Source organism: Pelophylax lessonae, assembly GCF_965119305.1.
Source record: "Pelophylax lessonae genome assembly, chromosome: 1".
Taxonomy (NCBI): Eukaryota; Metazoa; Chordata; class Amphibia; order Anura; family Ranidae; genus Pelophylax; species Pelophylax lessonae.
The window spans coordinates 679,336,790-679,361,813 of NC_138768.1; the positions used below are offsets into that span (position 1 = coordinate 679,336,790).

The window sequence follows — 25,024 nt, forward strand, 5'->3', positions numbered from 1 at the left end:
GAATTAGAGAAGTATTAAAAAGTGTTTTTTTTTTTCCTGTGCAAGCGTTTTTTTATTAAGGCAGAAGGAATGTAGTACAAAACAATACCAATAGGTAACAGTGGTGCATAACAGATGAATACACGTCAAAATGACAGTATGAACAGCAAGTAGTAGCATAACAATCAGGTTAAGGAATAGGAAAGGGGCAAGCTGGGCGCCCGGTATACAGGTACAAAGGATAAACACAGTGCACAGGGGCGGCTGGGGGTAGGGCAAAAAGGGAGGCCGTAGTGCAGCAAAAGTTAGTGGTCCAGCCACAATAGGGAAACAAATTAGGTAGCGGCCAACTCGAGGCAATAAGGGGGGGGGAGAAAAAGAAGGGAGTAAGAGGGGCAAGAAGGATAGGGGGGGGGAAAGGAAGGGCAAATCAGTGGGGGGGGTTATGTGGGGGAGGAAGGGTGCCCGGAGGGAGTCCCGGGCCACTGATGTGGTTCAGCTAGTACAAGGGATTCATCAAAGCCTATCGGAAGACAGTTGTCAATCCATGGTTTCCAGATATTTTCGTAAGGTATAAGTTTATCCAGCAGGATAGCTTCAGTTTTAGCATGGATCATAGCTTGAGTGACTCTATTTTTCATGGTCAGGAGACATAGGGAGGAAGTTTTCCAGGCCTTCGCTATGGTCTGTTTGGCAGCCGTGGTGACATACAGGAAAAGTTTAAACTGGCGACGTGTGAGGTCAGGTGGCTTGCGGTTCAGGAGCGCAGAAGCAGGATCAGGTGTAAGGGGTGTGTGGAAGATTGTAGATAAAACCCGATACACTTCGGACCAAAAGGTACGGACCGTGGGGCATTCCCACCAAATGTGTGCATTGGTACCTAGAGACTCGCAACCACGAAAGCAACGAGGTGAGTATTGTGGCACATACTTGGAGACTCTGGCTGGGACCAAGTACCATCTGGTAAGGACTTTGTAATTTGTCTCCAAGGCTACAATATTTGGGGAAGCCGATTTAGTGGCTTGCCAAATTTGGATCCAGTCAGAGTCTTCCAAGGAGAGGTGTAGGTCCCTTTCCCATTTGGAAGCATATGCCGGGGAGGTGGTCTCTTGAACCGATAGGAGTTGGGCATAGAGATCAGAAATGAGCCCCCGCCTGTGCGGGTCTGTTTTGCAAGCCCATTCAAAGGTAGAGAACGCATGGGAGCTATCGCTCGCCGGTGCGTTCTGGCTAAAGAAGTGTTTCAGTTGCAAGTAGCGAAACAATTCGCCAGGAGGGAGGTTGTGGGCCTCACGCAAGGCTGGGAAGGTTTGAAAAGCCCGGGGAGTGAAGAACTGGTAAGCACGTATCAAGCCAACCCTAGTCAACTCGGAGAAAGAAGTCCGGGCCGAACATTGGGTGTTCGAGGTTCGGCCGAATTTAGAACTTTTTGCCCAAAAAGTTCGGAATTTGGCAACCCAAAATGCAATGCTTCAGGAAATGGGCATTAAAAGCCCATGATTGGACCAGAACCATTAGCAAAAGCCAATTGAGGGGGCAGGAGAATGCTAGGAATGTGATTGGAGTGACTAGGGGGTCCCTAGACCAATCATTAGTGAATACGCCCCCCAGTATATAAGATCGCCCCCGCCATATTCCTAGCATTGTTATACTGGACATGGAAGAGAGTGGAATGCTGTTCTGTGAATTTTACTTTAAAATTGTCATTTAGCTATTTTTAGTGTGAGGAAAGGGATATCTAGTGTAGTTAGAGTGCTCCTTTACACTTTAGTTAGCTTCAAAAATTCAGTTTCTGTAGGGAAAGTGTTAAGTGTAAGGGGACCGTAGTGTAGGGTTAACTGGCAGTGACTGCTATGGCAGGGTGACAAAACCCTTCCATAGCAGGGTGACCGCTATAGAGAAATGATCTTTTCTCTGAATAGCTTCATCACACCCAAATGGCTTCTCATCAGCTAAGCATTTTTTATGCTGCAGGGGCTGCCACTGCCAGTGCTTTTTTGAGGACATGTTTGATGTCAGACATGACATCTGAACATGTGTATAAGGGGTATATATAGACATATATGTCTGAATATATACCCCTAGACATATATAGGTGTGATAGTAGCAGAAATAAATGCTTGCGCTAATGAAATCATTTACAGTAATATATTTCTGCTACTATCACACCTATATATGTCTAGGGGTATATATTCAGACACATATGTCTATATATATACCCCCTATACACATGTTCAGATGTTTTGCCTGCCTCAAAAGAACCCAAAAAAAAATGCCAAAAAAAACGCTAGCGTCAAAAAAAAAAATGCCCAGGTGTGTTTTTGCTGGCATTTTTTGGGGGGTTTTGGAGGCAGGCAAAATATCAGAACTTGTGCACAGTACCACTATACACAAGTTCAGATGTTTTTCCTGACTGCAAAGATCCCAAAAAAATGCCTTCTATTAAACCGGCAAGGTGTTACAGCAGCGAAGCAAACCCCCTGTCAGAAAGTTTTCTAATACAAACAATCTATTTTTTATGGTTCTGGACATGCTACAGAGCTGAAACTTCACATGTACACTTTTTAGACCCCCCAGATCTGAAATCCAAAGTAAAAATCAAAAAATCTCTTATTTTTTTTTTAATTTTTTCAATAATTGGCTTTTTTATCAAAAATGACAATTTTTAAGAACTTTTTTTGTGTGATTTTGTGTCTGGGGGTCTAAAAGGCGTACCTGTGAAGTTTCAGCTCTGTAGCATGTCCAGAACCAGAAAAAAAGATCATATAGGTGTTAAAGTTAAAGGAGGGTCCCGACCCACATCCCTGTTCTAATGAAAAATTATCTTTTTTTTTTTTCATGGTTCTGGACATGCTACAGAGCTGAAACTTCACATGCACACATTTTAGACCCCCCAGATACTAAATCCAAAGTAAAAATCAAAAAAATCTCTTTTTTTTTTAAATTTTATTTTTCAATAATTGGCTTTTTTTATCAAAAATGACAATTTTTAAGAACTTTTTTTGTGTGATTTTGGGGTTGATTTACTAAAACTGAAGAGTGCAAAATCTGGTGCAGCTCTGCATAGAAACCAATCAGCTTCCAGGTTTAAAAGTTAAAGCCTAATTGAACAAGCTGAAGTTAAGAGCTGATTGGCTATGATGCACAGCTTACCAGATTTTGCACTCACCGGTTTTAGTAAATCAACCCAACAGTGTGTGAACGCTCTTGCAAAAATCTTGTGTAAGGACATCCTACTGTATCCACATTTTAAGGCAAGGTTGGACATGAATGACCTTCAGAATGTATTGGTTTTCTTTTAATAAATTCAGAAATTTGTGTCTGGGGGGTCTAAAAGGTGTACCTGTGAAGTTTCAGCTCTGTAGCATGTCCAGAACCAGAAAAAAAGATCATGTAGGTGTTAAAGTTAAAGGAGGGTCCCGACCCACATCCCTGTTCTACTGAAAAATTATCTTTTTTTTTTTCATGGTTCTGGACATGCTACAGAGCTGAAACTTCACATGCACACCTTTTAGACCACCCAAATACTAAATCCAAAGTAAAAATCAAAAAATCTCTCTTTTTTTTTTTTTTTTAATTTTTTCAATAATTGGCTTTTTTTTATCAAAAATTACAATTTTTAAGAACTTTTTTTGTGTGATTAATAGTTAATGGGGCATGACCCAGAACCCTAGGCACTTTTTAGGGGCATTTATTGGGTTTTAGGGCTTCAAAATGGTGTTTTTTGATTACCAAAGTTCGGGTCCCATTGATTTCAATGGGGTTCTGAAATCCGGGCCGAACTTTTGGAAAATTCAGGTGTTCTGGTCGAACCGAACTTTTCAAAAGTTCGATCATCCTTAATTATGGGGGGACTGAAGGCGAAAGTGTTTTTTTTTTCATACTCTAAGGCTAATGTTACTGGTTTCATTCTGGGTGCTGATTTTTTATTTTTTTTTTAATAAAGCCAATTTTTTTTAAAGTTGGACTCCAGGCTTTTTATAAATAGTTAAAGAGAGTGCAGGGAAAGTGACGTGAAAGAAAGGGAAAGTGTAATGTGTACTAAAGGGAAGGAAATGCAGGACTGTTCTTTCATTGCAAGAGCAAATTAAACTAATGGGCGCTGCTTCTCTTCCTGTTTCCATAATGCCTATATGTCCCCAAGCAGCCTGACTGGCAAAGATACACCCCATCACCTATAGAAGATTTGTCACAATCTCTCAAGCATTGTCAGAGGTGTTACCAGCTGCAGCTTGGATTGCAAGGCGTTTAAAGAAATGCCTATGCTCTGTCCATGTGACCATAAACTCAGAGTGGCACCACTACCAAGTCAGCAGTGGTTCAGAAATAGAGATGCTGATCACATAACCTGGATTTCAACAAGATTTTTAATACTGATCTGTATCCAACCCAGTATTAGTAATTTTTATAATCCCTATGCCCAGTTACGTTGTAAACTGTATTTATAACTTGGAAATGTAAAGACCTTGTATTTAAAAATTGCTTGCATTTTCTCTTTTGCCAGCCCATGCAAGGCAACAGGTCTGCCCCTATGTCAGATTAAATTTACATCTACTAAGTGTTACCTAGTGGGCAGAGCATGTTTTCCTGAAGCAGCCTATACCTTTTCTTTCACACCCTGGTGAGCCTGCAATGCATTTTACTGCTTGGATTCATATGTTGGAGAGATAACTACTTGCTGCCAATCAGAAAGAGTTACCTACTGCTAGAAAGCATTATTTACTTATTCACTGTCTACAAGCAGAAGGACAGTGTATTTTCTATTCTTTACCAGCAGCAGAAGACACTCTTGATATAGCTCTCACTGCATTCATTATGCTGGAAGTGAACATTGTTGCATGTTAGCAGATGCAGTTAGTTTGCTACTAGGTGACACTGTCCCACAATAGGTTGGTAAAAGGAACTATTTATTTGAGTGTTAGGTCCCCTTTTAGAGGAAACCTTTCTCTAGAGATGTAATGGATGGAGTGAATGCCCATATAAATGCCAGGAGGGGCCTTAGGAGATGGGGCATCAGAGCCAAACCCCAGAGCTATTTCTCTGCAGTCAGCTACTGCCAAGAGCCCTTTATGGGGCTGAAACTCAGGGTGAGGTCGTTCAATAACCAGAAGGACAGTTTTCGAGGCCCTGACTCTTTTACAGTTGGACATGGACTATGAGTAGGATACAAAGGGCCTTTTAGGCCAGGCTAAGTTTCCTTTGAAGTGAGTACTAGTACACCTGGGTATGAGTGTTTCATCAGGGAGCATTCCTGGATGGGCAGAGCTATAAAATGGGACATAGAGGGAGAGACTGGTCTACTCAAGAAAAGCGCCTTTAATAGACTCAATGAAGTTGAGTCGAGAAGCTGAATGGTGTGGACTTAGTATACATGGGCAAGTGGTTCCAACTTTGTGGTTTTCCCAAGGACATAGAAGATGTAAAAAGTAAGATGATTTACAAATTATTTGCTGGTGTTCCGTGCCTTAATGAGAGCTACAGAATGTCTGCTCCTGTGTATGGCATTCCCTGATAAAGAATTATGTCAGTATTTCAAAGTGATGTTAGATGTCACGCCTTCTTTGAGAAGTTACAGTAAAATATGGAATATATACAGTAATTCATGTGTGGCCATTCCTTTATTCTCGAATATTAAGGCCTATGGCCAGAGACATTGAGGGCAGTCCTACGGCCAGTAGTTTGACACAATATGGCGAAGGGATACAACTACCAGCAGTTAGGTAGCTGTACTATCCAAGGAGAATTAGGGCAGGGACTTGGGCAGTTTGGCTCCAACTACCAGCCAAATACAAGCCCCCTTACATGCAGATTTATATAAATTCCAGCAGTGTGGAAAGCATTATGTGAATCCACAGTACCAATTTTATTAACTTTAAGAAGTTAGTTGCTACCTGTGAGTCTACTGAAGAACAGAAGAATTAGGAGATGAACTAGTAGAAAAAAAACAAACTCAGCTCACATTAGAGAAAGATTGCTCTTGGAACATGATTTAAAATCTAGCAAATGATAACAGTAGACCATCACATGCACTCCAAAAATGCATTTCAAACACATCATGTCACATAGGGTCAACATGCCAATGTTTAGGGTCCTTGAAGAATCTGCTTCATTAATGTCCCCAGAAGGAGACCCAGTGAGGCCCCAAAATGTTAGCATTATGTGACATGGTGTGTTCAAAATAAATATTTGAAATGCATTTTTGAAGTGCTGCTGACTTCCTACTGTTATCATTGGTTCTGCATGGCGCCATCTGTTGCAGTCATTACAAGCACCCTATTGAATTATATCTGGTCAAACACCTTTAGGACTGTGCAGCTCTACATAAGAACTTTTAAACTCTAGAAAAGGCTATTGCAATTTTATGCCAAAGTGAAACTGCTGTGCCTGAACCAAAAACCCTCAATCAGGAGACTACTGGCAGCATACAGTCCATGCACTCAGAATCTGCTTCTCATGAGGCGCATATTCAGGCCAAGTACAACAAGGCACTGATCTTTTTTTTTTTAACATTAAGTTTTTTTATTATAGGTAAAAGGTATCAGTACAAAAACGATGAACAGTTGTTTACAATGATATATTCATTTCAACACTGGAAAGTACTGGAAGAGAGTTTATAGGTGTCTTAATGTTCTCAGACCAGCCCACCCATAATGGAACCTAACTGTGGGCATAGACTGGGCGTCAGGGTGAATATAGAGTATACATGGAGCGAGAAGGAAAGAAAAAACAAAAACAAGAGTATAATATGAGTAAATAACTACACAGAAAGTGTCCAACCTAAGATCAACATTAGAGATTACACTCCTTTAAGTATTGGGAAGCTTTATGGTGAGATAGCCAAATTTGCCATTTATTTTTATAGGTGGAATAGTTCTTATATGCTAATATCAATTCGTATTGTGCGCTGATCTTAACTACAATGTAGAGCTGCACACACATAGAACAAGTACTGCTTCAGATATAGTTCACATAGCACATTGCAAACTATGCTGCATGTCCTGCAAAAGGTGCACAACTCCAAAAATGCAAGAAAATGGGACACTTAAAAAATCTGCTGTACTTCAGCTGCTAGACAGGTTTGTGAAAATACTGCCGCTGGGTACAGCCTTACGTGTAGGTTAATGTGACGTTTCCTTTGCAGATACACTTTTGGGCACTGTAATTGTTACTGCTTTTGCTAACACAGGTTATGGCATTATCCTGATGCTTTATATATGATATACTGTCTCTATATTGCCTAGGGAAATCTACCAGAAGTGCTTTGTAAATGAACCAGTTACTGTACACACTATGAAATTGATCAGAGACCCTATCCCTATACTTGGTTGATTGCAAGTGGCTGTAAAACTTCAATCAACTATTGGGGTGCCTACTCCTTTCTGTAAGAGAAGCTGTTTCCCAAGAACTTAAGGAATTACTAAAATAAAATGTGAATGACAAAATTGATATGTTTAGTTTCAAATGCTGCTTTATGCATTGACATACCTCCTTCAACCCAGTCTGTCCAGACAGTATGGTCACCTGCTGACTTGGCACCATCCACAAGCAGCCTAACACCATGATGCCTCGTAACTTCTCAACAAAGTACGGTAGAACAGTGAAAATGGTACCACATGGAAGTGTATAAATTTATCTTCACTTTGAGACTAAAGATTATTACTTAACTGCAATTTTTTGATCTTTTTTTTGCAAGGTACATTTGTCTTGGTCAGATCTACGCATCATACATTTACATCTGGTGGCTTGTGAAAGTGTCATTGCCTTACTTTTCCAAGGAATTGTTGTGTGATATTTTCCCTCAGAAGCCAAGATGCCTTTAAAACTGTGTAAATAATGCAGATAACTTCTGCTACATTTGTGGTGGGGTTACATTTGCATTTCAAAATTGCAGTATGATGGCAGTGGTAAAAAAAGGCATACCACCTGTATTTTGGATGCAAAATAGGGGATCAGGACAAGAGTTTGGCCCCTCATTATTGTTGCATTACGTGTGCAACTTATCTGCATCAACAAGAAAAAAAAGTCAGTGCCTTTTGCAGTCCCAATGGTGTGGAGGGAGCATGAAAATGTTACATAAAAAACAATAAATGAATGGAAAGTTATGTTATTGGTATTAATAAAAAAAATACATTTATTTTGATTGGTGTGGCACCTTTCTCATTGCTATATCAAATTTTGCAGAAAAGTTATGGAGCGTAATCGTTTTTCCCCCTCGTAATTTTGAACTATTTTGATGCAATTTTTACCTGAAGCTGTATCTTGGAAACTAGAGCAATTTAAAACTCTGCTAAATGCCTATCTGTATATTGACACATTGAGTGTTGACGAGTTGAGTTTATGAGCTTTGGCAAAAAAAAAATGCCAAAAGCAAACTGGAGTTCAGGAGTTGCTACTGTACACGAAGCCTTAGGCTTCATGTACACAAAGTCCAGTTTGACCACTGGAAAATGCAGTTACGTTCCTATCCTGAATGCAATTCATCCATGTTCAGGAGAGGGAGATTGAGGTAAGTTGACGCTCCCCTAACCACAGCAGCTCCTAAACTCTGGTAAAAGCCTATGCGTACATGGACACATAGGCTTTTATCGAGTTGTGTTTAGGAGCTTTGGCAAAAAAACGCCAAAAGCTCCTAAACTCAAGTTTAGGAGCTGTAGTGTACATGAAGCCTTTGAAACCTTTGTGTAAGTAAATAGAGAGATTTAGAGAGTCCTTGAAGAAGCTTCTCAGACTTGGACAGTTTTTATTCTTACATGTCTACAGAGCGATTAGACCTGCAACCACACAAAGATCACCAGCTAAACTACTGCATGGCAATTATTAAACATGTTTCAGACATACAAATTCCCAAAGTCCAATACCTCTGAAATGAGCAGTTACTAAGACTGTTAAAAATTACCAAGGTAAAAGTAAAGCATATATGCATAGGAAACATAGTGCAAGAACTACACTTTCAGCCGGGATCTCCACATAGAATTGGGAAACCTGCCCTATTGAAACAGGGACAATCCAAATTTTATAGTCTGCTTAAACTGGCCATACATGGCTCAGTTTTTTTCCAGCCAGCAGGCTGAGTGGAAAAAATTTAACCAATTCCCCTATCTACACTTTTGAAACGGATTTGGTAATTCTCCCCACTGTCAGAATACACAGATCAGTGCTGCAGTTTATTGCCTGCAGTGCTGATCAAGTGGGCAGTTGAACAGAACTTGATCAGTAGATTGACTTCTGTTCAACTGCATTGGCAACAGATGGATCAAAATGCATTCAGTCCTTACTGAACTGGCCAAGTTTTCGATTCACTTATTGCCAGCTTTGGAGTGAAATCGCTATTTATATGTATTCAATTATACGTGCGATATATTTCTTTGGACATCCATAGTTTCTTTAGATATATTTATATTTTTCTAACTTTCTTGTAGACCAATGGGGATCTCACTCGACTATCAACAATCTATGGGTCTCAATAAAGGTTACTTTGCCTATATGGACACAGGCGTTTATTCTGACCTTCTCCCTGTTTTTATCCATAGATATTATTCACTTTAATTAACAAACTTACACATTAATAATTCACACATTTATTCCATTCCACATTTTTTCATCCATATAATTTTATATTTTTAATATTTTTATTTCTCATAATTCACTTATCTTTGCTTGGGTAATATGGTGACCGATGTGTATGTATATGCATTCGGTTTTACACCCCTTATGGGAGGTCACACACAGTTTTCTTTTTTGTTGACTAAACATTAACAATATTTCATAAGCATTGGACTTGATTTATGACATGGGATATGTTCATGTTTTTTCATATCTTGACATGTATTTCATATTTATTCATATATATTTATATTTTCACATTTTTATTTTTTTTATTTTTCACATGATGTCTTTCATGTATTTAATGTATTCATTGTTTTATATTTTTATTTTTGTCTTCTACTTTTGTTTGATTAGTTTGATGTCAAACATTTCTTGATTAAGGCCCCTTTCACACAGGCGGACCGTTCAGATCCGCCTGTTCATTTTTTTTGGCGGATCTGAACGGTCCCCCCATGCATTCCTATGGGGCATCGGATGGCAGCGGAGACATGTCCGCTGACATCCGACCTGATCCGATCCGTCAAATATGGACGGATGGAAACACTATTTTCCATCTGTCCAGCGGATCGGATCAGATGGGATCGGATGAGAACGGACTGACGGTCCGTTCCCATCTGATTTCCCCCATAGAGATGCATGGGGAACTGACAGCTGTGTCTCCGCACACAGTGCGGAGACACAGCTGTCCTCCTGCTGCTCAGCGGGGGATTGGCGGCTCGATCCCTCGCTGAGAAAAACGGAGTCCGTCCGACGGATGGATAGTGTGAAGGGGCCTTAAGGAGATGTGATAGATTGGTTTTAACATGCTGGTTGGATTTTGATGAGAGGCATTTCTAGCATGGAGTTTAAAGCATTACAACAATCACCATTCATTGTCCTTAGCTGTTGCGCCCCTTTAACTGCAGCCTCTCCACTAGCATTCTTTGCAGGGTTATGAGTAAGCGATCAACAGTATAGTGAAACGCATCAACCTGTTTACCTGTCCTGTGATGTACTAGTCATGTCTGTTATTCATGGTGAAGAATAAAACACTTCAATGTTTTCATCTATGCCTGAGTGTGGTCATCATCTCTTGCTTTGGAGGGACAAGTCAACGTAGACCTTTCACTTATGTTTATATGTCTGATGGATGCAATTGAAATGCGTGTCTTGTGTTTGTAAGACAGATCTCTTCAGAAGTTTCATTTAGCAAAAAAGTTGAATCACCTGGGGACAAGTTACTGTCACTCAGTGGTACTGCTTGCAAAGCTGAAGGCCCAAAAAAGCACCAACACAAAGAATTAGCAGAGTCTCAAGTCTCCCAATTATGCAGAGGCTCAGATTTTTAGTTTACTTGGTATTGGTGGTAAAAATCAGTCTGGAAAAGATCATCTCACATGACCCCTGAAAAACTTTTGCCAATTCCATGGCATTATATATATATGGTTACAGTTCAGCTTTAAATAATTTTTACACTTGTTACATTTTCATCTGCTCTAATGCACACTTGCTCAGCAGGTAGGTGGAATGTGTATATGTATTTTTATATTACAGTTTCCCAGTTGTAATGTACTTTTATTACACACATTATTGATCCTCTCACTTAGAATGTAAATGGTGGCAATATATTAAAATCTCATAGCCTCAACATTAATCATTACTGAAAATATATTCACAATTCTAAACCATCTCTCAGGTGAGCAAAGAAGCAGTAAGATAAAAACATACCATCTGGTCACAGTTACCCTTGTCCCCCTCTTTTCTTGTACAGTGTCACAATATTGAAGTATCAAGGGAAAACCTCCCTAAGGGGTTGCCCTTTAAAATAGGGTGGTGGCCTGGGGTGGTGTTTAGGTTCCCAAGGGTGAAAGGTAGTGGCAGAAGAGGCATTCAGGGCTCTCAATAAATGCTCATCCATTCAAAGGTTCTGGCCTGAGATCACAGTGCATCTTTGCTGGTCCTGACAGGAGTAATCTCTTTCCAATGATGGCTTCATAGATGTGGGCCGATGTCACAGGGCACAGCCAGCAGTGGGATAAATTATTCAAATAACTATATTGATCCCCTGGAGTCATGGTGTTGGATTGGGGGGGGGGGGGGTTGTGCATAAAAATGTTCTGGTGTGTTTTTTGTTTTATAGCTCTTTAAAAGGGAGCCCCACTAGATCATCTAATTTTGTAAATAATTATGGAATGATAGCCACAGCATATTGAAAAAAAAGGTAATTTTTTTAATAACAGTTACAAAATGACATGTGTAGCAATTATATATTTTATACATTTTTTATTGCGATAGTGGTGTTTTTTAATGGCTGAAAATGTGCTTGGTCTTAGTCTTTTGTAAAGGATAACAGATATAGTGTATGCTTCAACCCTTCTCCACCATTCTCTGTATTTATCACATACATTTATTAAATCCATTCGACAGACTCTTCCTGCAGGCTGTTTGGCAGGAGATATTTGGGGAAGAGATCTGTGCAAAAGCTTAAAAATTGCTTCCAGCAAATGTTAGTAGAGCATCATTTAATATATGCTGAGCAGAGCTGGAAGATGCTACATTTTTCTTATCACTACCCAAATGTATACATAGCTGTTTTCTTGCTATCTACCTATATTTTCCAGCTTTTTAAGAGAGATGATTTTCAGCAAAGCATCTATTTGTACTCTTAATAAAAAGCATATGACAGAATACAAAGTATTTGAAATATATAGGGTTAATTGTGATAATGAGGATGTTAGAAGCAGCTGATTTCTTGCATATGGAATGTGAGATTTAGAGCAGTCCAGGCGGTAATTTCTTCACAACAGATATTTTATGATCCATTGCATGTTTAGGTATATATACTGTAGCTCAGTTGATATAATGCATGATATATTGTTTCAATGAATATTACAGGGTGCTAAAAGTAGCTTGGTATTTATACTACAACAGTGAAAACAGTTGTAACTTACCTATAAGTCCTTTAAACCACCTTTCCTCTATTTGGCTGGCACTGTCTTTACATCTATGAGTGCTGCTGGGCAAATGAAGTCTATTTTCTGCACTGTAGGTGGAGCTCAATTGCAGCGACAATGCAGTGGGAGTGAAAGTCAAGAGGAACATGGTTCTTCAATGGTTTCCTGGGTCACTGGGGATGCTATCATGTGACTCTGGAAGCCATCTTGGGTCAGGCAGGGCCTATTTAAGGCCCTGGTCCCGGGCTTGGTGGGCATTTCTCATATTGGTAGTGTAGGGACAGGTCACCCGTCTGGTAGGGACAATGACTAGTGGTAGGGAGAGGTTCCTAATGAGAACGGAAAGGATAGGGAAATGCCATCCTTCCTGGAGATCTCCCCAGTTACAGACCAGCCGGGCCACATTTCACCCCTCAAGACAGACACTGTTGGCATCTGCGACCTGCTCTGCTACACTCTGCTGTTTCCTTCTATGAGTTTTCCTGGTCCGCACCTTTCCACCAGGCTTGTGGTGAATTATTGAACTCTAACATTAATACAAGTTCTGTTCTTTGTAACCGGACTCTGATTGTTTACTGCCACTGCACCACGCTGCACTTCCCAACAAGTGTACTGGAGAGGGTGAGGCATGGAGCAGGGGGTCATTACCGGGCTGACTATTGGTCACCATGAGCTATCTGAATGCAGAAATCCTCCTGGCTGCCACTGCCTTAATTTGTGCCTACTACCTGCATATACAGCGACCTTCTAATAAAATATAGAACTACTCTTCTCTGGGTGGTGTAGGATAACTACCAAAGTAGTCTAGCAGGTTTACATTTTCAAGTGTGCCAGTCTACTCTCCTGTAGTTCCTGGGCACGTTCACTTTTAGCACAGGATCTGTGGAGTATAATGGGTTTATATAGAATGTGAAAATACTCTGTTTTTGGAGCTACATCCACCTTATTCCAATCACTTTCACACCTGTTGGGGGACTTTTTACAGACATTTTTCATAGCGCCCCCCACAAGTTTCTGACATCGACTGTAAATTTTTTGTCCTTTTCCAAATTCTTTCAGTTGCAAGATGTTAGGGGGTTTCCTTGCATGAACTGCCCATTTCAAAATCCCCTCTACAAAATTTTAGTGGTAATCAAATCAGTGCTTTGACTAAGGGAGTCTAAAACCCTCTATTTCTTCTTCCCCATTTCCTTCTTTCCCACCATTTCTTGGTGGATTTGCTAGTGTGCTTCAGATCATTATGCCAAAAGTCCCATATCCAGTCCATCTTCAACTTTTGGACAGATGGCCTCACAGTCTCATCAAGTGCACAGTAGTGTTTAATTGTGTAATATGGGGTTGCTTTGCTGAAGGCAACTAAGCTGTTCACTTTGCAACTTTGGCATTTGCCTCAGAACCTAGTGAATGTGGTAAAGTTTCACTTTGCAAAGAATACCCAATTACATGCAAGGAAAAGAAAAAAAAAAAAAAAACAATTTTTGCTTCTACATGATTGGATGTGCAAGAAAAAGCTTCAAATCACTAAGCTCTGGGGCAAATTAGCCTGCAAAATATAACTTTCCTTCCAAAGTGAATAGCATGTTTGGCTTTAGTAAATGTTTCCTCATGAGTCATGACTGCAAGCTGCCCAGGCCATAAAGCAACAAAGCAACCCCAAAATATAACATTTCCAACACCATGCTTCATAGTAAATTTGAGGTTCATCCCCTGACTAGGGGTGATCGAACGGTTCGGGTCGACCATCGGTTCGACCCGAACATTGGCTGTTTGAGGTTCGGCCGAATTCCGAACTTTTTGCTGAAAAAGTTTGTAATTCGGCAACCAGAACCGACCAAAATGCAATGGTACAGGAAATGGGCTTTAAAAGCCCATGATTGGACCAGAACCATCAGTAAAAGACAATTGAGGGGGCAGGAGAATGCTAGGAATGTGATTGGAGTGACTAGGGGGTCCATAGGCCAATCATTAGTGAATACGCCCCCCCAGTATATAAGATAGCCCCCGCCAAATTCCTAGCATTGTAATACAGGGATATGGAAGAGAGTGGAAGCAGTTCTGTGACTTCTGCTACAAAGTGTCATTTAGCAATTTTTAGTGTGAGGAAAGGGATATCTAGGGTAGTTAGGGTGCTATTTTCCACTATAGTTAGTTTTAATAATCTAGTTTCTGTAGGTAAAGTTTTAAGTGTAAAGGGACCGTAGTGTAGTGTAGGGTTAACTGACTGACTGCTATGGCAGGGTGACAAAACCGCCCAGGTGTGTTTTTGCAGCTGGCGTTTTTTTTTGGGGCATTTTTTTGGGGTCTTTGGAGGTAGGCAAAACATCTGAACTTCTGTATAGGGTTATATATACACACACACTTATATGTATTTATACACATACACACATATAGGTGTGATAGGAGCGGAGACATATTGATGTTAATTATTTCATTAGCGCAAGCATAGTGTTCTGCTACTTTCACACCTATATATGTGTATGTGTATATATACAGACATGGGTGTATGTATATATACCCCTACACAGAAGTTCAGATGTTTTGCCTGCCTCCAAAGTCCCCCAAAAAAATGCCCAAAAAAACGCTTGCTACAAAGCCATATCCCTGTTCTATATTGATTCTAATACAAACAATCTTTTTTTTTCTGGTTCTGGACATGCTACAGAGCTGAAACTTCACAGGTACACCTTTTAGACCCCCAGACACTAAATCCAAAGAAATCTTTTTTTTTTTTTTTTAAATAATTTTTTCAATAATTGGCTTTTTTTTGTGTGATTAATAGTCCCTGGGGCATGACCCATAACCCTAGGGACTTTTTAGGAGCATTTATTGGGTTTTAGGGCTTCAAAATGGTGTTTTTTGATTACCGAAGTTCGGGTCCCATTGATTTCAATGGGGTTCTGAAATCCGGGCCGAACTTTCGGGAAGTTCGGGTGTTCTGGTCGAACCGAACTTTTGAAAAGTTCGATCATCCCTACTCCTGACTTAGGTTTGCTGCAAACATGTTTACTGTTACTGTGACCAAACAACTCTATCTTTGGTCAGTCTTCTAAACATTGTTCCAGACAGCCTGGTCTTTGCCTAAACGTTTAAAAGCAAACTTCAGTTCTGCTCTTATGTTGTTCTTGGGCATCAGTGTTTTTTCTTAACGTTTCCTATGTAGGTAAAATTGGTGACATTTCTTTCGCATTGCAGATGCACTTTGACCCCAACTGCAAGAATTACCTGAACACCCCATTGTGAAATTTGGGGGTTCTTGAAGTATTCTTTTAGCATCAAAAAATCAGCCTTTGAGCTAAATTTGCTAGGCTTGCTAGTGCTCGATAAATTAGCAGTTGTTTTTAATCTACAACACTTGCATTTGTTTTCTCTACTGTGCAATGATTGATATCAAATTATTTGGCAATCTTTTTAAATCTTGCCTAGACTCATAACCATCCATAACATTTTTCTTTCATTTAGATCATGAAATTAATTCACAGTGTCAGTTTTTTGTGTTATTTGTTCAGGTATACCTCTGATATCTGTATGCATTTTTGAATCAAGATCAAATGTTTTCCTGTCAAAATATGTTGAGAAAGTTAACAATTTCCATAGGGTGTACTTGAGTTTGGTGTAATTGAGTAATTGAGCCCACCTTTTGCAACTTTAACAGCTTCAACTCTTCTTGGAAGGCTGTCCACAAGGTTAAGGCCCCTTTCACACTATCCGTCCGTCAGACGGATTTCGTTTTTCTCAGCGGGGGATCGAGCCGCCGATCCCCCGCTGAGCAGGAGGATGACAGCTGTGTCTCCGCGCTGTGTGTGGAAACACAGCTGTCAGTTCCCCATGCATCTCTATGGGGGAAATCAGATGGGAACGGAGCGCCTGTCTGTTCTCATCCGATCCGATCCGCTGGACGGATGGAAAATAGGGTTTCCATCTGTCCAGATTTGACGGATCGGATCGGGTCGGATGTCAGCGGACATGTCTCCACTGCCATCCGATGCCCCATAGGAATGCATGGGGGGGACCGTTCAGATCCGCCAAAAAAACGAACAGGCGGATCTGAACGGTCCGCCTGTGTGAAAGGAGCCTTAGGAGTGTGTCTATGGCAATATTTGACCATTCTTCCATAAGCACATTTGTAAGGTCAGGCACTATCTGGCAGTCTCTGCTGTAATTCCTCCCAAACGTGTTCTATTGGGTTGAGGTCAGGACTTTGTGCAGGCTAGTAAAGTTCCTTCACCCCAAACTCACTCATCTATGTTGTTATGGACCTTGCTTTGTGCACTGGGTCAAATCATTTGGTTGAGCGAGCATTATGGCGTGGGGTTGTTTTTCAGAGGTTGGGCTTTGCCCCTTAGTTTGAGTGACTGGAACTCTTAAGGCGTCAGTATACCAAGACATTTTTGATAATTTAATTCTCCCAACTTTGTGGGAACAGTTTGAGGATGGCACCTTCCTGTTCCAACATGACTGCACACCAGTGTTCAAAGCATTTCTGACCTCAACCCGATAGAACACCTTTGAGATGAATTTAAGTGAGACTGCGAGCCAGACCTTCTCGTCCAACATCTGTGCCTGACCTTGCAAATGCACTTCTGGAAGAATGGTCAAACATTCCCATAGACACACTCCTAAACCTTGTGGACAGCCTTCCCAGAAGAGTTGAAGCTGTTATAGCTGCAAAGGGTGGCCCAACTCAATATTGAGCCCTACAGACTAAGACTGGGATGCCATTAAAGTTCCTGTGCGTGTAAAGGCATGCATCCCAATATTTTTGCCAATATAGTGTGTGTGTGTGTGTGTGTGTGTGTATATATATATATATATATATATATATATATATATATATACACTAATAGCTACCTTCTGTAAAAATTATAAGTGTATCAATTACACTACACGACCGCCCGCCGCTCTTGAGCAAAGCAAAAAATCGCAGATCGCTGCCATTACTAGCGAAAAAAAAAAACAATAAAAATGACAAAAATCTTTCCCGTAGTTAGTAGACGCAATAACTTTTGCGCAAACCAATCAAAATACGTTCATTGCGATTTTGTTTTACCAAACATATGTATCAGAAAACAAATTGGTCTAAAATGTTAAAAAATTTTGATTTTTAATTTTTTTTTTTTGGGGGGGGAATGTTATATAGCAGAATGTGAAAAATGTTGTTTTTCTTTTTCAAACTTGTTGCTCTTTTTTTGTTTATAGCGCAAAAAATAAAAATCGCACAGGTGATCAAATACCACCAAAAGAAAGCTCTATTTGTGAGAAAAAAAGGACGTCAATCTTATTTGGGTACAGCTTTGCAGTAATATGATTACTTGGCTGTTACTAAGTCTGAACCCTGACGTTGGCTGTTAGTTCTTTGTATAATATTTTTGAGGTGTTAAGCATATGCATGATGAAAATAAACATGTGGTTTTTGCATACTACATAACTGCCTGCCAAGCAGGTTGTCACCAGCATCATATATTTATCAGGAAGTAGAATTTAGCTTAATATTGGAGAAAAGGAAAGGATGGCGCACAATGACTGTGCTGGTACCCCTCGTGGACTAAAAGGTTATAAACCATATGAATGTAGGTAAAAGTATTTTTATTCAGTATACAAAAGATTAAAAACATCCATAGATAGGTAAAGATATAAAGTCACATGGGTGACTATTAAAACAACAATACTAACAGTACCCATTGAACATCATACACCAGTACAAATAGTGAGCCCACTATGTACCGCCGCTTGGGAAAATACCATAAACTGGCTAGAAGGTGTAGATGTTGAATTTGTCTGTCATGTTTCGGACTTGGAATTTGTGTTGAGTCCTTCTTCGGAGACATATCTAAAGGGTACTAGTTTCTGAAATTATAAATATTGACTATTAATCATGTTATGTATTAACATTCACAAGTTCATGCATATTATATCTTAGTAATAGTATATCTTACATATAAGTAAGATATACTAGCAATAGTATATCTTATATATAATCTTAGCAATAGTATAGTGCAATGAAAATCAAGCCATAATGAGCTAAATAGTATACTCACACAATAAGGACAGCGATCTTGTATACAGTGTAACATGGAGTGCAAATAGTAATGGACGATGAGGATATCCACTAGTGCCAAAATCGGACCAACATCCATGTGGGAATGAGGCTGTTTCCCAGGGACCCACATAGGTAAAGCAATACCTCTGTATTGAAGTACCGACAACTAATATCTAAAGGCAAGTGAATAAAGTAAAATACGGGCAGATTGGGCCATAGAGGTATCACATCACATCATGAATAGTCCAAATGGTGTGTATCCAAAAAGTCTGAAAAAGAGCCCTAGCCAACCCTCCTCTTTCTTTCCCCTTTACAATTCATGGACATAATATGAAGAATAATATCATATATGCAGGAGTATATATACCGGTATGTATATGTTCAATCCCAGAGATTGCCAAACATGGTTTTCAACATTGGGAGTGGTGGATATCAGGATTATCCCAGGTAGAGAAAAAGGAGGGAGAAGAAGGTAGGCTCAAATGCTGAAATACCTGTGAATTGATATGTGGCCATTCAGCCTGTGAAGGAGTATTCACCACTGTCCTCTCCATGCACTGAGCAGGCGGCGGTGATATAGCCCCTCCACAGCTGTGAATCATTTTTGATTACAGCCGTCAGCTGGCCGATCGGTGAGCAGCAGGCGTGGGTGTCGTTGTGACGACAGCCCACGTTCCCATTGGGTCCCCTGGCGGATAGGTGCTTGGCCCTGCCCCCATGAGAAGGGCGGTGCATATCCCACGCCGCATTGCCACCGACGCAAGAAGTGCAGAGTGTTTGCGCTCCAAGGAGGAATGCAAGCAGGAGGGATGTTGGAGTGACATTTCCTCCTTCTGCTGAAACAGGGCCCTAGTCTTCGAGCATCGGATGATCCACTTCTCGTCCAGGACAGTCCAATAACCTGGTACAAGGGGATATCCTTTACAAGGTGTATGGGATAACAAATATTGCAAAATATATAGATAGACAGACAAATAAAACTACGTAAATGTACATGGAAAATATATACATAATATGGAGAAAAATAAATGATAAAAAAAAAAATCTGGTATGAATGGCAAAATCCTTCTTTACATGGATGTAATGGGACTATCCAACTTCAGTGAAATTGCAAATTATCTATATAGAGTGATGGATCAAAGCTATAGATCCCATTCACAAGGTCTTGAATTGAAACCAGCTAGGTATGGTTTAAAATTGAAGTCTTCGTTTAGACCTGGGGGCGACTTGTCAGGTGACGGTAGATTCTCTGCCAAAATTATAATTTAGTTTTTCCGACATAGTAACATCCACATTCGCATGTCAATAGGTATACTACCCCGGAAGTTCTACAATTTACGTAATGTTTAGGTTTGAATTGTATGTTTTTTGGTAAAGTGACCTGTGTTCTTACGTCCATGTATATGCAATAATTGCATCTGCCACATTGGAAAGTGCCCTGGGTTTTACATTTATCTTTTCTGTCTCTTTTAAACTAACTGTGGACAAGAATATTCTTGAGAGATGGAGCTCATCTGTATGTGATCTTTGGTTGTTCCGGTATAAAGGCTGACAGGGAAGGGTCCATACCAAAAAGATGCCAATGTTTTGCAAAAATATTTTTATCTTGTTCATGTTGTGCAGAATATTGTGTAATGTTGCGAGTGAATTGTTCCTCTTTGGGCTTATGTTTTCCAAAGAGGAGGTCACTCTGCTATTTACTTTATGCCTTTTTGTATGCTTTTTTCAAGATTTTATTTGAATATCCTCTCTCCAATAGCTTAGATTGTAATTTCTTTGCTACTTGTTCAAACAGGGAATCAGTTGAGCAATTGTGTCTTGCTCAAATGTATTGCCCATATGGGATGGATCTGAGAAGGGGTCTTGGATGGAAGCTGGAAGCTTCGAAAATAGTGTTACCCGCCGTGGGTTTTCTATATAGGTCACTCTGTACTTTTCGATGTATTGATATATCCAAAAATGTAATATTGGATCAGTCATAGGTCATGGTGAATTTTAAGTTGAAAGTGTTGTGATGATTAATATAGTTCAAGAAATTCAAAAGCTGTGTCTCTGATCCATCCCATAATAAGAAGATGTCATCAATGTATCAGTACCATGCTACGGCATGGTCCGTATACATCTTGGCATCTTTATCTGCAAAAAAGTGAATGTTCCCACTCTCCCAGGTACAGATTGGCATAGGAGGGGGACAACATGTGCCCATAGCTATGTGCACCTGGAGGTAGTGGGAATCAAGGAACGAAAAAAAAGTATGTCTAAGAATGAATTCCAAAGCAATAAATTTGTTAAGTGACTGATTGCATCTGCTGGAGGTGGAGGTGGATCCTACTGCTCCAGAGAATGGGCAAAACTCTTACTGACTCTTTTTTTCAATACATTTTTTAATCAAGTTATTCCAAATACAAGTTATAACATAAAGAAACAGTTGGACATTAACAATTTATTGCTAATTTTCTGGCCTTTCTGCCTCTTATTTATGTTTTATGATACTGTCTATGCAGTGTGCATTTGTATCTGATGGTTCAAAAATATTTTATATCATTAATAGTCTTTAACTGTATCAACACTGGAACCCTGGGAACATTAAAGCGATTGTAAAGGTTTTTTTTTTTTTTTTAAATACCAAACATGTTATACTTACCTGCTCTGTGCAAGGGTTTTGCACAGAGCAGCCCCAATCCTCCTCTTCTGGGGTGCCCTGGAGTTGCTTCTGGCCCCTCCTCTTCATCAGGTGCCCCCACGGAGAGCCGCTTTCCATGGGGGCAGCCTTGAGGGTGCGCTCCCAAGTCCTGCTGCTGCGTCCATTGACACAGACAGCAGGACTCGGCCCCACCCCCTGCTCTTGTGTAACTGGATTTGATTGACAGCAGCGGGAGCCAATGGCTCCTGCTGCTATCAATTTATCAAATCAGGACCCGAGACAGTGGCTGGAGCTGCTGGGCTTGTGCTTTTTGCTGGAACATTTGGGTTCAGGTAAGAATAATGGAGAGTCTGGGGGGCAGCTGCAAACAAGGTTTTTCACCTTAATGCATAGAATGCATTAAGGTGAAAAACCTCAAGACTTTACAACTCCTTTAAAGTAAATGGCACAGGTATATTAACTGAATTGATATATTAAGCAGCACATTTATGTATGCAGTTTAAAATGAAGTTAAACTTAATGTATTAAACACTATCATAAAAATGTAAAAGTAAGTGTAACCTGGAAAGTTAAAATATGACTATGGAAATATTATGTGCCAGGACCATGCTTTATCCATTTAGGTAAAATGTACTTAACTGGTGATGCTAAATGTCATTAGTGTGCAGATTTATTTCATGCAGTTAAAAAATAAATAAAGGTGTGAAGGTACATAGAAAATTAATGTTGGCCAAGAAAGTTTTTGAGCGTTAATTAAGTCCTGTTTAATAAGCATGTTACAAGAGTTGACAACTGACTATAAATTACTATACCTGCTCTTGGCCTTTAGTTTGGTGTTTCTGGGTGACCAGTCCTAGGAGATGTCATGGAGATAATGTGCATTTTTTTTAAACACAGGATTACAGAGTGAATATTTTCCTAAGGCAGAGGTGGAACGACCCTCGGCTTAAACTTCCCAGTGATTTCAGAGGTTCAGATGCCCTCACTGTCGATCCGACTATGTTTAAGTGTCTGTGGAAGCCAGATTTATTTTTTGCCAATGAAAAGAATGCCAATTTTCATGATGTCACTCAAGAAAACATCCTCTTGTTTATTTTTCGTGATGGAGATGTCCTTCTGAGCATGAGGTAAATGTTCTTTATTTTTCCTTTGGAGTTTAGCAGTCTCTTCAGTACACACATTTATGTATGGAAATTTCTTGCAGCATGGTAAATACTGACCTCTGAGATGAATGTCAATGGAGCTTAACTGCTGCGCTGATTCATGACTATTTAACAGGGGCTGAGTATATAAATGAATAGTAAATGAACATGTCTTTTTTAAGTTTAAAGTGATTGTAAGGGTTCTTTTTTTTTTTTTTTTTTTAAATAACAAAACATGTTATACTGACCTGCGCTCCCGAATCCTGCTGCTGTGTCCATTGACACAGACAGCAGGACTCGCCCCCCCCCCCCGCTCCTGTGTCACTGGATTTGATTGACAGCAGTGGCAGCCAATGGCTTCTGCTGTTATCAATCTATCCAATGAGGACCCGAGACAGCGGCTGGAGCTGCTAGGCTCGTGCTTGTCGCTGGAACGATCGGATTCAGGTAAGAAAAAGGGGGGGGGGTGGGTCTGGGGGGCAGGTGAAGCAGAAAAGGTTTTTCACCTTAATGCAAAGAATGGATTAAGGTGAAAAACAATGAAACTTTACAACTCCTTTAAATTTAATTGAAATACTTGATTCAAATATCCTGAAAGAGTTAGTGAACTTTTAGACAAAGTACACTTACCCACTCAGTATAGCTCTGTGGATCTAAATGAAAGTGTATGAATCGCTACAACTTTTTTTAGTTATAGATAAAGTCGGAAAGGGCTAAAATCCCTGCCAGTTTATTGCTTGCTGTCTGTGTCATTCTGGGGCGTCCCAGAGATGCAACAGAAGTTTGGGGAAATATTTTAAAGTGAGGGGAATTTCCCTCAGTTGTCTCCAGGACAGGTATTTCCATTGGAAGACTTTCCCTCTACCTCTCATTCTAGAGACAACGCTAATGTTTTGGATTTCCCCTCACTCTCATTCTTAATGACATTGATCACCAGTAAAAATAGGGGACACAGACTAAAATATGAACTCGACAGAGGATCTCATCTTTCCCCACTTCATCCAAACGAAATAGTAAACGTTTTTACGCTCTAACACCCCAAGCTGCTTACTTACATGATAGGACAGCCATGGCTTGCCCCTGAGCATTACATCTTCTGTCTGGAATCTTCTTCCCCACTGGATGTAGATATCAAGTATGCACCTAATAATAGAGTGCAGTCAGTACCTAAAAAATCCATAAAAAAAGGCAATTCCAGTATGGGTAGGGGAGCATAGTTCACTAATGGCTGCTGATCCAAAGAGTAGAAGCAGGTTCTGTTCAACTGTAAAAAGCAAGCAAGGAAGGAAAAGCGCCCCCAAGCGTGTCCACAAAGCATAAATTAAAACAGGCTAAACACTAGTCACTCACATGGTGTAGGTAATAAGGAGGCTCATAACCATATTCCACTGTGCTGTAGGTAGCCACTGATGCCTGCATGGGCCTCTGGGAACTGTCCTGGGGATCTTGGGAGGGTCTGCTGGTGGGAAATGCAAGATGACAGCAGGCTGGGAGCTCTGGAGGGCAGTGAAGTGGAGCGTGGACCGCAGCGCCGGGCAGGAAGTAGTCGGAAGCCGAAAATTGAGCAACGTGTTTCAGAGCATGCGCGGTACACTAATGGGTGTATAGGTGCACTCCTTTCTCAAGCTCAAGAAAGGCTATACACTCATCATGCTTATTGCCTACATCATGTGAGTGGCTAGTGTTTAGCTTGTTTTTCAATATATGTCTTGTGGATACTACACTTGTTTTTCCTTCCTTGCTTTTCAGCACTAGCTGTTTCTATACAGTAAGCCCACATAGACTTCTGTACATTAATCTCACAATCACTGGACCAGAATAAGTGTGCAGGTAAAAAAAAAAAAAGAAAATGTCTTTTAAGGTGCATTCCCTCTTTGTACATCCTTTTTCCACGTCATTTATAAAGCATTGGAACCTGGGGTCAGAAAAAAAGGAAATTAGCATTTCCAAAATTAGGGTATTAACTAAGGGTCCTATATTTCTCTCATAATGTGTAGAAACACAAAGTGAGAGCTACAACAATAATTTAATATACTCTTAGGATGTGATTTGGATGGACAATAGTCACATCCAAAAAATAAAACTCCATAACTATTATTATATTATTTATTTTACTTTACTAAATTTTGCAATTATTTTTTTGTGTTCTTTCAGCGCTGAGGAAAGTGGACTTGGTTGCAACATCTTGCGTCATTTCGACTCATTACTTATAAATATCGATTTCTGGACTCTATATCAGTTGGTGTGGTGCTCACTTTGTGTTTCTAAATATTTGGATTTCTCCCAAGGTGCTCCCATAGGCCCCCTGATGTAAATCCGCTATCTGTGCCAGAACATTGTGCTCCATGAATTAGACCTTGTCCCATGATAATGTACTAAAATAGGCTGCAATCCACTGTATCATATCCATGATCTCCTATACAGGCAGTCCCCGAGTTACAAACATCCTGTAAGAGTTATCATGGGAAAAAGGTGTCTGCACTGAAGCTTCATCACCAATCCTTGTTTCTACAACCCAAAATTTTCAAAAACCAATTGTCACAGATACAGAAAGTGAGGGGAAATCTTCTGAACCGGGCACAGACAGGAAAACAAACATTACAGGGTTGTTAACTCTTCCCTATGCTATCCAAAAAACGTAATTTTTTTTTAGGCTGGAGTTACACTTAAAAAATGTACCTAA

The 25,024-nt window shown here is 40.1% G+C and overlaps 1 protein-coding gene across 1 annotated transcript in view; it reads left to right on the forward strand.

Annotated features, from left to right (window-relative positions):
* GLRB (glycine receptor beta) overlaps positions 1 to 25,024 on the forward strand; it is a 247,734-nt gene that overhangs the window by 163,383 nt on the left and 59,327 nt on the right. The window contains exon 5 of the mRNA XM_082243467.1: positions 22,097 to 22,326. Within this exon, the coding sequence (XP_082099593.1) occupies positions 22,097 to 22,326 (230 nt within the window). The remainder of the gene's footprint in view (positions 1 to 22,096; positions 22,327 to 25,024) is intronic.